At 41.3% G+C, this 15,599-nt stretch overlaps 2 protein-coding genes across 2 annotated transcripts in view; both read left to right on the top strand.

Moving 5' to 3' along the window:
- tex264a (testis expressed 264, ER-phagy receptor a) overlaps nt 1–4,692 on the top strand; it is a 73,639-nt gene extending 68,947 nt beyond the window's left edge. Inside the window, exon 4 of the mRNA XM_069678334.1 lies at nt 3,236–4,692. Within this exon, the coding sequence (XP_069534435.1) occupies nt 3,236–3,594 (359 nt within the window). The 3' untranslated portion in view covers nt 3,595–4,692. The remainder of the gene's footprint in view (nt 1–3,235) is intronic.
- Nucleotides 4,693–7,591: 2,899 nt separating this feature from the next.
- The window catches only part of grm2a (glutamate receptor, metabotropic 2a), a 30,310-nt gene continuing 22,302 nt past the window's right edge, over nt 7,592–15,599 (top strand). Inside the window, exon 1 of the mRNA XM_069677884.1 lies at nt 7,592–7,943. The gene's annotated coding sequence lies outside the window, so the exon portion shown is untranslated. The remainder of the gene's footprint in view (nt 7,944–15,599) is intronic.

The following is a 15,599-nucleotide window of genomic DNA, read 5'->3' as shown; positions in this document are numbered from 1 at the left end:
CTCTCTTCAGTTCATGCATTTTATTTACATACTTGCATACACCATTTGCTCTGACTCAGATTCACCAAACTCTCAGCATGCCTCACACCTGGCTGTGTCTTACTACCACCTTAAATTACCCTATGTTTCAAACAGTTTGAAGAACAAGGCCTTGTTTCACTGCTAATTAACCCAATGGGCCCAATTTAGCAACTAATTTAGGCAAATGTTATCTAAAGGGCTTTCAGAGGCACAGCTGGCTGGTTTCCACCAATTTCCAAACCTTGCTTGCAGCTTTAGAGGTCAAACGAGGTCAAGTGTTGAGTCTCTTACTCGGGGGCTGTCCACCAGATTACCCTTTAAAAGAGATCAATTATTTCCTGTAAAATGTCTTGTTTCTGAACACTCTGGAAAAGTGTTTTTACTGCAACATGCAAATATGATATAAAGACGCTCCATCATTTTTACGGAATACCTCTGTGTCACATTATATTCACACTGGACCTGTTCCACCGAATGCCATTCTCAATGGCTTTGTTTGGAGCTGCCTGCTAATCAACAGGCCCATTTATAGATATTATAAATAACCTAAATGGACTTCCCATAACATTCTTCACTGCAGACAGGATCAGATCTGCTGGATGTGATAATTAGATGGCTGAGTGATGTTGAGATTCAAATGAATGAAAAGGAAGGAGTGACCTCAGCGAGGAGCTCCGAGGCTCCCTGTTTATTGTATTTGGGTCCCCGATGACACATTTAGTGCAAACACACTTTGATGTGTAGATAAGATTTATTTGGAGTGGGAAAGGAAAATAACTCGGACAGCAGCGTTTTAGTGTCCTTGTGGGATAGTCAAGTCAGATAAAGCAAGATTTTATTTATGCTATATTTGTGTTTTATTTGTAAACAGCTTTTTTTTCTGGGTTGTTTATTTTAAAGCAAATAAGACTTACTGAGTCCATACAAAAACATGGAAAGTGTCAATATATTGCATATAAATAGGAGAGAAACAATCAGTGTAACAATACTTTAACCCAGAATGAATGTTTTAAATTCTGCTTTTTGTGCAGCACATTGACGCAGAAGATGAGTCATCCAGCTTGACTTGATCACAGCTTGACATTTGTTTCAGTGCAATGAGCAGATTTTATTAAAAATATTTATACATTTTGTTTTTTCTTACTTTTCTTCATTTCCTGTGCTCGGAGGTTTCTTCAGGAGGACCAACTGTGGAAAGCTGACTGAGTAATATTTGTTGTGTAGGTGGGAGATGTGAAGTTCCTCATAAGTTTTGAGTGCTATTTTTGTTTGTAATTTTCGGCACCCTGAGAAACATTCGTCTCTTGTTTCATTTGTATTAGTTTTATCTCGACCTGCCTGACACACGGGGCAGGTCGATTTTTGGACACAATTTATTTCAACCGTCCTGTAAGATTTTCATACTACTGTTTGGGCTCACCACTGTGCGCACTACAGCAGTTCTCCTCTGCTTCGCTAACACACAAACAGCAGTAGGTGATAATGAATCGCCATTTGTTCGCAGAGAGCCGCAGATCAAAGGCCAATTAGAATCAGGTTTAGTCTGAAAGCATTAGCAAGCTGATTATGTGTGTGAGAAAATCTCCATCAATTAGGCTAATGGACGTTGTTCATGATGATTTCAGATATCTGATATGTGCCGCAGCAAGAACAGTCTCTGCCTGCAGAGCTATAGTGAGCTGTACAGTAGCACATACAGGACATGTAGATGCAAGTAATGAGTGGTCTTTTGTTTTAGATCTTTTAGATCTTTTCTCTATTACGATAATAATCTGTTGAGCCCAGCTGACGCATAGACTGCTGATGAGTTTAATTACCAGGTTCAAGCTAAAGGAAATGGGGTTAGAATCATTATAATAAAGTATTAGCTGAAATTTCTCGTAGACAGTTTGGTGAATATTAAGGCCTCAAAGAATCAGGTTTCATAACACAAAGGTAATTTTGCTCTTCTCTGATCGAAGGATTGTAGAGAATGACAATGCTCAGACAAACACTTTTATACCCTTGCAAAGTCTTTTTTTAGTCATGCTAGCTATGCAGCTCCATATCTGTTGTTAAATTTTCATATTTTATTATTATTACCATATTATTAGCAAAATGTTATGTTATGGATGTAAAGATATATTTATCATCCCTACAGGATCAATGCTACGATGTTAAAACACAATGTTTATGACTAGTTATAGCCTGAATCAAGCAGAAACAAAAAGTCAAAGTTTTCACTTATCCTGAGAAATATCTCAACATCTACACGATGGTACATGAAACTCTCAATAAGCATTCACGGACTCCAAAATAAAAGCTTCAAATCCAAAGCCACAGGCACAGTAACTTTAATGATTAATACGTCATCAGCCAGGGAGAGAAAACTCCTTCTTGCTCCTGGTCAGGCTTATATGACAGCGGATATTAGTTTATCGCACATATATATTATATATTGAATGAAATAATTGTATCTGTTTTTTTTGTTTTTTTGTTTTGTTTTTTACAAAAAGTGTTCACCAGAAAGCACTGGCTTTATGACTTTAGTGATTGCCTGAATCAAGCAGGAGCAGAAAGTCAAAGTTTTCACTTATCCTGTGAAGTATCTCAACATCTACACGATGGTGCATGAAACGCTCTATAGCCATTCATAGACTCCACAGGATGAATCATGATGACTTTGGTGATCCGCTGACTTTTTCTCTGGAGCCACCATGAGGTGGTTTTAAGTAAAATGTCTTTATAGCAATTAGATGTATCGTCATGAAATTTGGTTCAGATATTTATGTTTCCAGAGAATGAATTGTAATTCTCTTGGTGATCCTCAGGGTTCCATACTAGGTCCTCTTATGCTTCTCCTATACATCAGTAATTTTCATTCGATAACAAAAGAAGCCCTCTTCTTTTTATACTTCTTTCTAGCAGGAATTCTCATACTGCACCATTATTTCAAACACTAGAGTTGTTTAACATATATGACAAAAAATAAAGTCAAGATGGATTCTTTTGTCTTTTAACTCTTTAACAATTAAATTTCCATTTTCTTTAGAAATATCTTCGCAACATAGTCTCTGATCCACGGTTATCACACCAGATTTGTTCATCTTTCATATGTAGTTCATTTCTACAAAACTAGCCACTTTTTTCAATAGGTATCATTTACTTTGTTAGAATGGTTTTGCGCACTCACAGAAGTTGTTTTATCGTTGTCTCTTTCCCTGTGTTGCTGTAGGTGCAGACTCCCACAGTGATGTGAGCTCAGTGAGCGGCGGCGTGCCCTGGGACAGCAGAGAGACGTCCCTGGCTGCTTCCACAGCCGCCTCTCTGGCCTCCTCTCTGCCTCTGAGGGACGTAATGGATGCCAACGAGGACATTAAACTCAGGGACCAGAGCGACAGAGGCTCGAACGAGTCTATGGGCAGCGGCTCGTCTTTTGAAGAGCTTGACATGGATCAGGAGGAGGGAGCAGAGAAGGAAGAGAAGGAACATGGAGAAGAGGAGGAGAAGGTCCCCGAGGGTGAAGACGGAGCTACAGAAGCAGTTGAACTGGTGGCTGAGAAGAAGGAGCCCGTGGGCGATGGAGAGGAGTAGGGTGGATGCTGAAGAGATAAGGGATGAGGCCATGTAACACTCACATGCGAGAGAGTTTCTCAGTCGTTGCTGTTGCTGGTTATCTGTCATGTAATCTGGTCGGTGGATCTAATTCTGTTCATGCCATGACCAACATGCCGTATATCTGCGCCTTCTTATTCCTCTTTTTGAAGCCTGTACTTTGTGTTAAACTGTAACCTCCTTTTTTATAAAGTATTTCCTGATCTTATGTTGAAACTCTGTCAGGGTAGAACAACAGATCGCCCTACAGGGTCGAGTCTCTGCACATGTGCAGCAAAGATGAGGCTATTTGTTCAATTCTGTAGTTCATTTGCAATTGTAATCCCACGTGAGTGAATCCCCACCGTTTCTGTTCAGATTTAAAGTGACACTTCGGTTTAAGATTAAGATCAAAGAAGAGAAAGTGACGCCAGCTAACCTGGGTTATATTGCAGCATGTTTTTGCCCCTGTGTGACCCTGTTCTCGAGGTCATTTACTGAGGAAGTTTATGTCTTTTGTTTGTCAGTTACCTGACTTTGGTGTATTGATATACAGTAATGATGGGGTGATAATGTGCAGGACCTAATGCTGATGGACCTATTTCATTGCTACAATTTTTTTCCTCCAATCTCGCACAGGGGACACTCTGAAGTCTGAGGCAAAGAGAAATAATTAAATCAAATTCAGTGAGGACTTTCAGTAGTAAACTTTCCCAAGTCACCAGAGTTCAAAATGCTATTCAAAGATTCAACTTTTTCCTTTGGATACTGTACAGATCTTTTAATCGTCACTCTGCGCTTAGTTAATTGCTTCACTTTTTTAATGCTCTCTTCTACACTTTTCTGTTAGGCCACTTTAAAAGTTCTGTTTGTAGCCAAAAGTCACTCACTTCCAGAGAATAGTTGTGATATGTTTGTAGGGAGAAATCGTTGGAAATAATGTACAGCACATTGCCATGGTCGTGTCTTTTGTCTGTAATAAAATGTTCAAATGAAAAGTTTGCCTGAGAGGATTAAGTTTCACAAACAATTATGTAACCCTTATTCAATACCGAGAAAAACAACCTCAATTTTAAGTCACATCATTCCTGCTCCACCCTGAGGACAAACCTTTTATAGTGTTTCCCAACAGACAGAGAAATGTTACAAAATGAGGGTGCCAGTGAGATACAGTGCTGTTCAGATGGCTAACTTATTAAGCTCTCTTTTAAATACCTTCATGGTCTCACATTGTAATGGCTGCCTGTGCTGCCGTTTGTTTGGAAAGGCACAGACGGGGGCCTTAAAAGAAGAATTAAAGAAAAACATTGAAGAAGAAGCCAATGAGTGCGTTTTTAAGTTGAGAAAATTAAGCAAAGCTGAAAAGCCCCGGAAAGCTTCAATCAATGTGTACAAAATAAAACACATTTAGTGCTTCTGTGATGCACTAACACTCACAAAATGTTACTACAAAAACTGTTATTGTATCAGAAGTCTGTCACCACCCGAGCTGCATTGATCTCAGCAGCGTTTGAATGAGAGGTTTGGCATTTGTGTCACATTTTATTTAACCGGCTGTGTGTACAGCAGCGGAGGAAGAATAGGCTCCATCGCACTGTTGATGTTTGATTGACAGGTGTGTTCTTTAGCTAGTGCTCCTTAATGAGCGTCATGACCTACAGGGACACATGTTTACACTAAAATCCAAAGCCATAGGCACGGTAACTTTAATGATTAATACGTCATCAGCCAGAAAGAGTGAAGTCCTTCTTGCTCCTGGTCAGGCTTATATAACAGCGGATATTAGTTCATCGCACATATATATTATATATTGAATGAAATAATTGTATCCGTTTTTTTGTTTTTTACAAAATGTGTTCACCAGAAAGCGCTGGCTTTATGACTTAGTGATTGCCTGAATCAAGCAGGAGCAGAAAGTTTTCACTTATCCTGTGAAGTATCTCAACATCTACACGATGGTGCATAAAACGCTCTATAGCCATTCATAGACTCCACAGGATGAATCATGATGACTTTGGTGATCCGCTGACTTTTTCTCTGGAGCCACCATGAGGTGGTTTTAAGTAAAATGTCTTTATAGCAATTAGATGTTTGGTTCAGATATTTATGTTTCCAGAGAATGAATTGTAATTATCTTGGTGATCCTCAGGGTTCCATACTAGGTCCTCTTATGTTTTTTATATACATCAGTGATTTTCATTCGATAACACTTCGCACTCTTCTTTTTATACTTCTTCTTAAAAGAGACAGTAAAGTCCCTCTTGCTCCTGGTCAGGCTTATATAAGAGGATACTGGTTTATTGAATGAATTAATTGAAGCTAATAAAAACTGTTTTGTTTTTTTGCAAAATTTGTAAAATGTCCCAGCAAGTACAAATCTTGGCTACAGCTCTCCAAAGAGCACACTGTGAGGAGTTTTTAACTGGCTATGAAACAGACTGAAATTAATACTGATTACTCTATATGAGCTATGAAAGCAAACCAGACCATCAGCGGTAAGACTGATTATTTCTATAGAGTTATTTTTAATGCCTGAAACCGCTGGTGAGGGGTAGGTGTCAGACGATTAACTTAATTTAAAGCTTACTTTGTTTACATTTTCTAGGGCAAAAATATAAAGTGAGTGATACGAGTGATAAAGAAAGCAGGATGACACTTTAAGTTTATAAGTTAATAGAGAAAGAGGTACAGCTTTGTCCACAGGGGGCGCCAAAATCAACATAAAGCAAATGCTCCTCATAGAAGCTTTAAGCTTTGACCTAATACATGCCTGGCTTTCATTTTTGGTTAACTGACTGGTTTGATACATGTGAAAAGAAAGGCGGATTAAAGCTGTTCTTACAACTTGTGGAGGATGAACAACTCATTAGGACAACTTCGTGTTTGTCTAACCTTTAATTTGTCTCCCGTCCTTACATTGTCCTGTTTTAAGCCTGTCTTCAATACAGACATGACACATCATCTTTTATATTGGCCAACTTAGAAGCAGAAAATGTACCAATAAGTCTCCTTATAGGGCTTTAATCTGACATCATGTGATGAGGCTATGATCTTAGTTCTGCCCACTGAGGTGTGATCAGTCTGCAGGGACAGCTGCCCTCGCCACATGTCTGTCGCACTTTCACTTTTAATCCTGGCACCTCAAACTTTGTCCGAAGGCAAAGATGAAAATCAGTCTCGAAGAGGCACAAGGATGACACACTGGGTCAGACACTGATTTAATTAATAGTGAAACCCACGGGGGTGTCATGCAGCTTTGAGGGCGCGGAGATTATTGCCTTCTCTCGGTGTTAATTATTAATCTCATTACATTGCGCGTGGAGATTGAGATAGGGGGAGATGTCTCAACAAACAGATTTGGATCTTGAGAATTGTGTGAATATGCGTTTGTCAGGGAGAAAAGGGGTCGCAGCTCGACCCTGTCAGAGCGCATGTCCCTCCCCTGTGCGCATCACTGTGCCATCTGGGACTGACCTCACACCCTCCCCTGCCGTGTCACAACTTGTTTGCGGATCCCAAATAAAATTTCCACCGCTGGAGAGAAGCAGTCTCCAAAGAATCGCTATTTTAATGTACTGTACCCCCCTCTTTGCCGCTTGAACAAATAGGGGGCGACTCTTAAATCGTCCACATCCAACCCAGCAGCTTACAAACCAGCGACTGAGATGGCTCTTTTCCATCAGGCTCTACCTGATGTAATGTAAATTTGGCATATTGCGTTGAGACAGGCTATGTCCAGGACTGTTCGTGCGTGGAGCAGCTGCGCCTTTGTTCAAGTGTCCAAACCTTCTGAGAGTCGAGGCTCTCTCAGGTTCATCTGCAGCAAGATCCTTTTTTGGAGACATTGTTGCCACTCACTGAAGATTTTGCGTGTCCCACTCGAGTAACAGGTAGAATTTAAACTTTAAAGCGCTTCAGCAGATCATCTGGCATCCTATCAGACTCATTAACGTCACATTTTTCTACAGATTGGTCCTTACATTCATGCTCAACAAAGTCAAACGCCCTTTTTTTCCTATGAAGTGGGCGTCGGTTGCAACTGTTTTTGAGCGCGTTTAGGAAATGTGACTTTTGAGCGGGATCAGACCGTCAGGTACCCGGAGGATCGTCGTTTGCCAGTGGAGGGTTTTCAGCACCACGGACAGCTCCTGGTACGCGGCAGAGCCGCACGCTGTGCAAACTTCAGGGAGCGAACACTCGCCCTCCTCCTCTCATTCATCCGGGCAGCTCCTCCGTATAGTTAACAGCCGCACCGGAGGTTTTCGGCTGAGAAAGTGAACGCTGCTGCTGAGGATGTGTTGGCTTCATTCATCGCTCGGCTGCGCTGCAAACTGAGGCACCCGGCACAGGTAAGAGATGCTGTGTGTGTTTGTCTCCACTGATCTGCGCGTGGAATGACTGAAGGTGAATTTTTGCGAACTTCTCTTTCAGTTTATCGAGTTGACCTCGCCCTTTCCCCCAAATGTTTAACAATTACTTGTTGTTTACAACCTAAAAGTATGGTCACATTCGCCCAATCTCCAAATGGAGAAATGAAAAGAGCATTTCCGTGCGTCAATGCGTAATTTTCTGGCAATATCACAACCGCTCCAATTAGCATTGGATATTGTTTCTCGTGTGAGCAGATCTCCTTTTTTGTGCACCTCTACATCTGTGGCCATGTCTACTTACTGCACTGCCCTCCACATGTGCGAGGCTGCTGACAAACTACTGAACAGGCTGCAGCAGCTACACAATAACCGCCATGTCTCCAAATCTCCCTCATTTGAAAAATCCCTTTGTGTTATTGAAAAAAAAAAAGTACGAAAAATTGCAAAGAAAAGTTGCAATTAGAAGTGAAAAAAACTTGACATGTCGTTGTTTGTGTGCAGCAGGGTGTGGGAGAGAGGAAGATGATCTCCTCTTTTGGTTTCTAATCCAAAGAAAATTGATTCTATTAAAGGATGGTTATCTATCATCAATGTTTTTTCTCTCTCTAAATGTTTTATTAATCCAGATGAACATGTTGCAGAGAGCAGTGAGATCCAGCATGTGTGGCTGTTGGTGGAGTGATTCCCTACATTGCTTAGACAATCATACCATCAGGAGTTTAAAATACATTTTTAAACACAGGAGGAATATAAATTAGCGCCTCGGGGCGCAAATATTTCCAGGCTGTGTCCTTAATACTGGACAAAGTCATTATAGGAAGCAGAATGTACTGTGGATGCTTCCTGTGGTCCCAGGGGCTTCTGTGCTGCATGTTCAGCAGATAAAACACAATAGGAAACCCCCCTCAGCCTGCAGTGGAATCACTTTATTCAACACAGAAACGCAGAATAATATTAGATGTGAGTTTAACAGACAATTATTGGTGTTTCTGAAAAGTAAAAAGTGTGCATTAGTATATCCTCCTCCCGTGAGACTGAGAATGTGAAATGAAGCTGAAGATGTAGATTACTGTAAATAATTCAGGTTGTGGCAGGCTGAAGGGGAGACCACGCTCCATCATCATCTGAATCCAGAAACAGGAAGTATGAGGAGGAGGTGAGGCTGTCTGACCTGTGCGCCCCCCCCCCCCGCCGCAGCTCGCTCCTGAACGCCTCACCTGTTACTTTTCACTTGATGTGAAAAGTGGCCTCGCTGCAGGAGGGGGATCCCTGGTAATTACTTTTGGGGGGGAAGGTTTTTGGAGCAAACGATGACAAAATGAGTCATTCTCTGCAAAGTGCAACCGAAAAAATGAAGAAATTGCATAACTGGAATTCTTATAAAGTCAGAGTGAGTTTTTTTTATAACAGCGCGCCCTTTAAAAAACTGCTCAAAGGTGTAAAAGTTTCCTGCTGATTTCAGTGTTTCGTACAGCAGCTGTCCATTACTCATATGTACGCAGGGACCTATATGTGTCTTCTCTTTGTCCTGCTTCCTGTGTAGTTTAAAGCAAAAGACATCTGCCTTGTTACTTTATCCTCCTCCTTATGATGAAGGCTCTTTGTATTAGCCACCAGCTCTCGGTGATTAAATACCTGCAAGATGAATCACTCCGGTCCTATCAAAAAGGACAGCTTAATAGCTTACTCTTCCTTATGGTCATGTACACACACACACACACACACACACACACGCAGAGACATGCAGGTGAGAACTGCCAGCATCTTCCACATAAAGCCTGGTCTATACTGTACACCTGATGTCCATAACGTCTGTTAAATGAAATATTTACTGTCCTTCTACACTTTTATAAACAGGTTTTGTATTCTGTGTGTGCATCTGCACTGCTGTTAATGAGACGCAGTTTTCAGCTTAGTCTTGCAATTAGAAGACAATGAAAGGAAACCAAAGACTTGTTTTAAGCGCACTGAATGAATTTAAATGTTTTCACTGCGCATTTTATCAATCACTTTAATTTTAGCTCATACACCTCTAATGAGTGTGCAGAGTCTGCTCACCATTCACCGCCCTGTCAAATCACAGTTAATTCACGCTGAGAAAAAGTGCTGTACATTTGAACTTCAAGAAAGATTTAAGCGTGGACTTGCTCAAGTGAAAGCATCGAGAAGCTTCCGATTAATTAAAGATGTGCGCTTGAATCTCAGATAAAAATTAGCGGCTGCACCGACAGAAAATGACTCATTGCTGTTTTGCATTCCTTGTGTACGTGTGAGAGGCTCCTAGGTGAGTCCCGGGTCACATGCATCAATAATTTAATGTTGTGAGTAAAGATGATTCTTCTTCTGCTTGCAAATATAAATTCACATCCTCGTTATACTGAACCTGTCAACTCAGAGGAGCCACAAGCTGTCTGTACTTTTAAACTGTCCTCAAATCAGCTGTAAGTGGTTTCAGACCCAATAATGATGCATCAAAGCAGTGGTTACAGGCTTGTGATTAATAAAAATTAGGCTATAACTCCTTGCAATCCATTGTCAAAGGTTGTGACAAAAGTTAGTGAGTGTTTTTTTGAAACAACAGTGTATCACTGGAAAGAAGTTTGTCTATTAGTATTTAATATTTCTCCATCTCTTATTTTAAATTCGATTACATTTGCAGATTGTGTCCTTAAGTTTTCCACCCACTGTATAGGATGGCACACAGTCTTGGTAAAGACAATCAGCTGAGTTATTGAGTGTTATTACACAGCTGTGTTAAATACTTGATTCTGATTGGTTGAGCACAGCACTCCGAGGTCTGCTATTTCTCGATAACAGACCGTTGCTATGAAGAACAGACCGTTGCTAGGGATGTGGCTCTACAATCACACAATCCGGAGGACAAACTGTAATCATATCAATCCACCGAAAGAAGTCTGGTAAGTTTGTCATCGTGTTTAAAGAGGGAAAAAAAGGAAAGAGACAAAAGAGGGGAGAGAAAGCAATAAAGGTTAAACGATGTAAAAACTGGAGACGGCACAGGAAGTAAACATTAAATGCAACACAGTACGGGATACGGCGGTGTTTAAAGACGGTGAATGGTAAAGAAAATGTCAACAAAATGAAAACCTGAATCAGATGCTGCGCTGTTTCCTGCGGTTCCGTTCACCTCGTCTCACTTCACCATCCGTGGAAATGTTTCCACTGAATGAACAGCTCGGTTTGCTCACTTTAAGAAGACTACAGAGTTAACCGTTGCTATGGACGCAGCTCTCACTGTGAGTGTGACAGACTATTTTTAAACGGAAAACAGAAATATAATCATTTTCAAATGATTAGTCGTTTATAAATCAATATTTGGTGTCAAATGATTGATTTGGTAAGTAAGTAGCCGTGTAATGAGAGGGCTCATGGGTACTGTTGGGGTTCCATTCCGTGATAACAACCTGCTCACTGTACATTACCCCTTACTTGATCTCTTGTGAAAAAAATAGACATAATTCTTCAAATGTTTGAGAGAAATACTTTGGACTTTAAATACACATCCATGTACTCTTTGATTTCAAGTGTCCAGATCAAATCATCAGAAATTATAAGGAAGGTTCCCAAATGTCTTTGAGTGAGAGTGGACAGTGGAAGCGAAGAGAGATAATAAAAAAAGGGAATACAACACTTTCTTGTGGAAGTACCACAGTGTAATCTTGCACGGTTTTATTCTCCAAGAAATCTCACGGCTCAGTCTGATTGCGATGTAACTGTCGCTCCGCCGCGGCAAAAACCAATTTAGGAGAAATTGAAGCGTCTATGTAAAATCAATCCGTTCTGCTCCGGGATATTTTTAGTTTTTATAAAGGATGCAATTTTAAAACATAGGAAAACTAAATGTGAGCTCTCAACTCGTCACACTCAAGATAACGCAACTTTAATTTCCTCGCTAATAACAATTGTCAGTCCAGGAGCGGCACCTCTAATGGTTTAAAAAAAAAAAGCATGCTGTTTCGGCCCCCTTTTTCTTTTACCAGAGTGCCGGTGTGACGATGAATAATGCAAAGCTACAATAAAAAAGCTCTGAAACAAAAGCACCATACATCCATCATTATGTATCCGGCCAATCACAGGCCTGGCAGTAATGATCTCTGAGAGACAAAGACGGACGATGAATGTTTGATGAGGGAGGCAGAATGGGGCTCCTGGGAGGCGAAGGGACCAGTGAACACATGCAAGGGATTCCCCCTGTACAGGTGGAGAGACAGAGGAAGAGGAGGAGATGGATGGAGGGGGGGGGGGTGTACAGTCATCTTAGAAAGGCTGTTTGTAAGAGAGACTCGTAAAGCACACATAGAATGAGCTGGATTGTATGATAATCAGAGGCTGCTTTTCCGTTAACTGACAGAAGATTCTGTCTGCCGCGAGCATCTCCATTGATTCATGTCTTCTTAATTGCCGTAGCTGCTCCTCAAAAAATGCCGTGAAATGACTTTCTCGCTATTTAATAGCTAATTGTATCGATGACCTTATCAGAGAAAGGTCAGCGGTTGTATTTTTGGGAGACATTTCGTTGTTTTGCAGCTTCAGTCGGTCTCATTGATCCGACATCATCATAACATTAATTAAACTGGATTGAATTACCCGCCTGCTTCTATTCAGACATAATCCATGAAAAACTGTTTTCCATAGATCGAGCTTCACTGTGCTGCCGCTTTAAGCAGCCATGTTTGTCATTATGACTCATTCCACAGAAAAACGCATAATGAGTTGATAATAGGTGCATCCAATACTGTTAAAGCACGACCTTTAAATTGTTGCAAGAAGACCTCCCGGAAGCTGATGGGATCGTGAATGCAAGCTAACGAACATGGAGACGATCACGGAGACCTGTAAGACGAAGCGATGGTCAGGTTAACGAATCTAAAGATGGCTTCCTCTAATGGTTGTGTGGAAATCAACTTGCATAACACAATAAAATACATTTTTTATATGTGTGTCTTGTGAGGAAGTGTAAAGAGAATACAAGCATAATTTCATTAACCCTGCATGCTCCAGGGAAGGGAAGAGTGTGATTGGTAACCCGGGCTTAGAGGCAAGTAGACCATATCCGTCTTCTGGGAACAGCTGGGAACTAAAGTTCTACATTACTTTCACAAAGGCCACACCATCAACAGGATGCGATGCAACGATCTATTGATTAATGAGATTGATGGTAATGATGCTTGGAACGTGGAGAGGTCAAAGTTCACGCGGCCAGCGTTTTGGGGTGGCTTCACCGGGGATCCGCCGCAGCAGCTGGATAAGACGAACACCCTCAGGGCCCTGTGCGTAGGAGGATGGAAAGAAACAGAAAAAAAGAGCAGGGGTGCAGAATGCGAGCGCGAAAGAGGAGGAGAGGTTTTTATGGGAATGCCGGGAAGAGGGCGCGGTTGAGGCGTGGTCCTGCTCCTGAAACTTTGCGATACAGCATCAAAAAACAGGAGCCAGGTGTGCATTTGCCGGGGCACTATTTCTAGAATACACAGTAAGCATTGTGGCGCTCTAATGAGTCTTTACAGCAACAAGATGATGATTGTGGAATCAAGGCGAAACAGATGAAGCGCTTGTTCTTGTTAATGAGCAGAATCTAGTGCACTGATGAGGCTAACTGATGTGTAACAATGGAAGATTATAGCACAGAGGAATTAAATATAGAAGGCACAGATGGTAAAAAAAGTGGAAACAAAATGTCAGCAGCTTAATTCTTTAATACACGTCAAAAAATACAATCAAGTACCAAAAATTCATTTCACCATTTGTCACAGGTGCTTCCGGCATTTGAGCTCAATACATTGTTTGTGCTCAATACGTGTGTGCGTATGTGTGTGTGTGCGCACTCTTTCCCATTAGCAGCCCATTTTCAGTCTTCCTCCCACCCAGCGCCGTTCTCTTTGTCAGCTGGAAATGTGATTTTAGGGAAGCCCGACTCCCATTACCTTAGCTTCCTCTTAGCCAGCCTCCAAGTCATTCCACTGGGGATCTCCAACCTGCTCAGCCGCGCTCAGGGCTGCATATCCAGTAGATGACCTCCACTCTTCAACACTCGCTATTGCCTGGGGGGATATTACCATATTAATGCTGCTCTCCACTCCCGGGGCAAATGAGCGTCGTAAAAAAAAATAAGGCCGGATAGCATCTTTCTCAAACCTCACTGTTATCCCTCCTTCACTGCTGCCCACGCTGCCATCCTCTCCTCCTCTTTCTTCCTGCCCTCTCGCATCTGCCATCTTCTTGTTTTTTGTTTTTTTTCCCTTCAGCCCCCACCCACTCCTCCCATTCCTTCACACAGTCTGGTGTGGAGTGTGTAAGAGGCTGGCTGGCTTTACACTCTTGAATTAAAAAGGCCATCTGGTACAGAGTGAGACAGAGATGGCTGCATAGGAGGAGAGAGGGAAAATGAGAGGCGTAGTTTTTCTTTGAAGTTAGCGTGTAGACAAAACCCTAGTTGGGGTATAAAATATAGAGTGTAAATATTAGTCTTCGCATCTGTCATTTACAAATACTCACAGTGTTCTGGGATGGCGTTCCCATTATGTAGCATAAGAGCTATTAACAGAGTAATAATCTACAGATATCAAACCTGCAGCTTTAACACATCAGAACCGTTCTTGTGCCTGCACGACAAGTATTATTTGCAAGAAGTTAGATGCAAGAAATGACCACACTCATGGGTATGTGACAAATTTGAAGCAGTTAGCTTCGCTTAGCATAATGACTGGAAACATACATTGTTACGCCCCACCCTAAGGCGGCCCTGTGGGGCCAACAACTATCTACAATTGACCCAACAAAATCACATACACCTTTTAAAAGTCAAAACCAAGGGCTTTATTGAAGGACAATTAAACAACCAAATCATTTAGTGAAGGCAAACAAAATCCACCAAAACACAACCAAAACCTGAGCTAAGGGGCAGAACCACAGCAGTCCCCACCTCTCTCTGCATATCTCATCACTGGGGATTTAAAGCATCCGAGACCAGGTGAACCTCGTTGTGCAATCACCTGGGAAGAGCTGGGAAGGCACATCAGAAGAGGGGAAAGGGACATCACATCACTCAAGCCTACGGGCAATTTAGAGTCACCAGTGAACCAAACGAGGATGTCTTTGGACTGTGGGAGGAGACCCCAGAGAGAACATGCAAACTCCTAACATACATGAACTGTAAAATGGTTACAAAATGTACCATTAGCCTCTTAGCGCCTCTGAAAGTCACATTTGAACTTGTTGTATTTAGTTTAACTGTACAATACCCAAAGTGTAAAAACGAAACGCTGTGGTTTTTCTGCAGTTACATGTTCGATTTATTGGCAGGACTCCAGGATGCAACTTTTTCACTTTATTTATTTATTTATTTATCTGACATATTTAACAAAAAGTGAGATTAAGAAGTGCTGGTAAGAACATTTGATTAGCTTTGGGCGGAGCTAGGCTAGCTGTTATCCCCTGTTTCCAGTCTTTATGCTAGCCTTTTTCTTTAAATTCCTTAAGAATTTTTGAAAAGTAAATTATTAAAAAATGTTGTGATGCTTCATAAAACTGAAGCATTACCAACATTTACTCCTCATGTTCTTTGTTGTCCAAAAGGACTGCTCTCATAGATTGAATGTTGTAGTTTAGTGAACAAAG

This window comes from Semicossyphus pulcher, unplaced genomic scaffold, assembly GCF_022749685.1.
Source record: "Semicossyphus pulcher isolate SPU_LCO1_2020_fin unplaced genomic scaffold, fSemPul1.0.p SCAF_3, whole genome shotgun sequence".
Taxonomy (NCBI): Eukaryota; Metazoa; Chordata; class Actinopteri; order Labriformes; family Labridae; genus Semicossyphus; species Semicossyphus pulcher.
The sequence above is the reverse complement of the archived record's forward strand: the minus strand, read 5'-3'. Positions and strand labels throughout refer to the sequence as shown.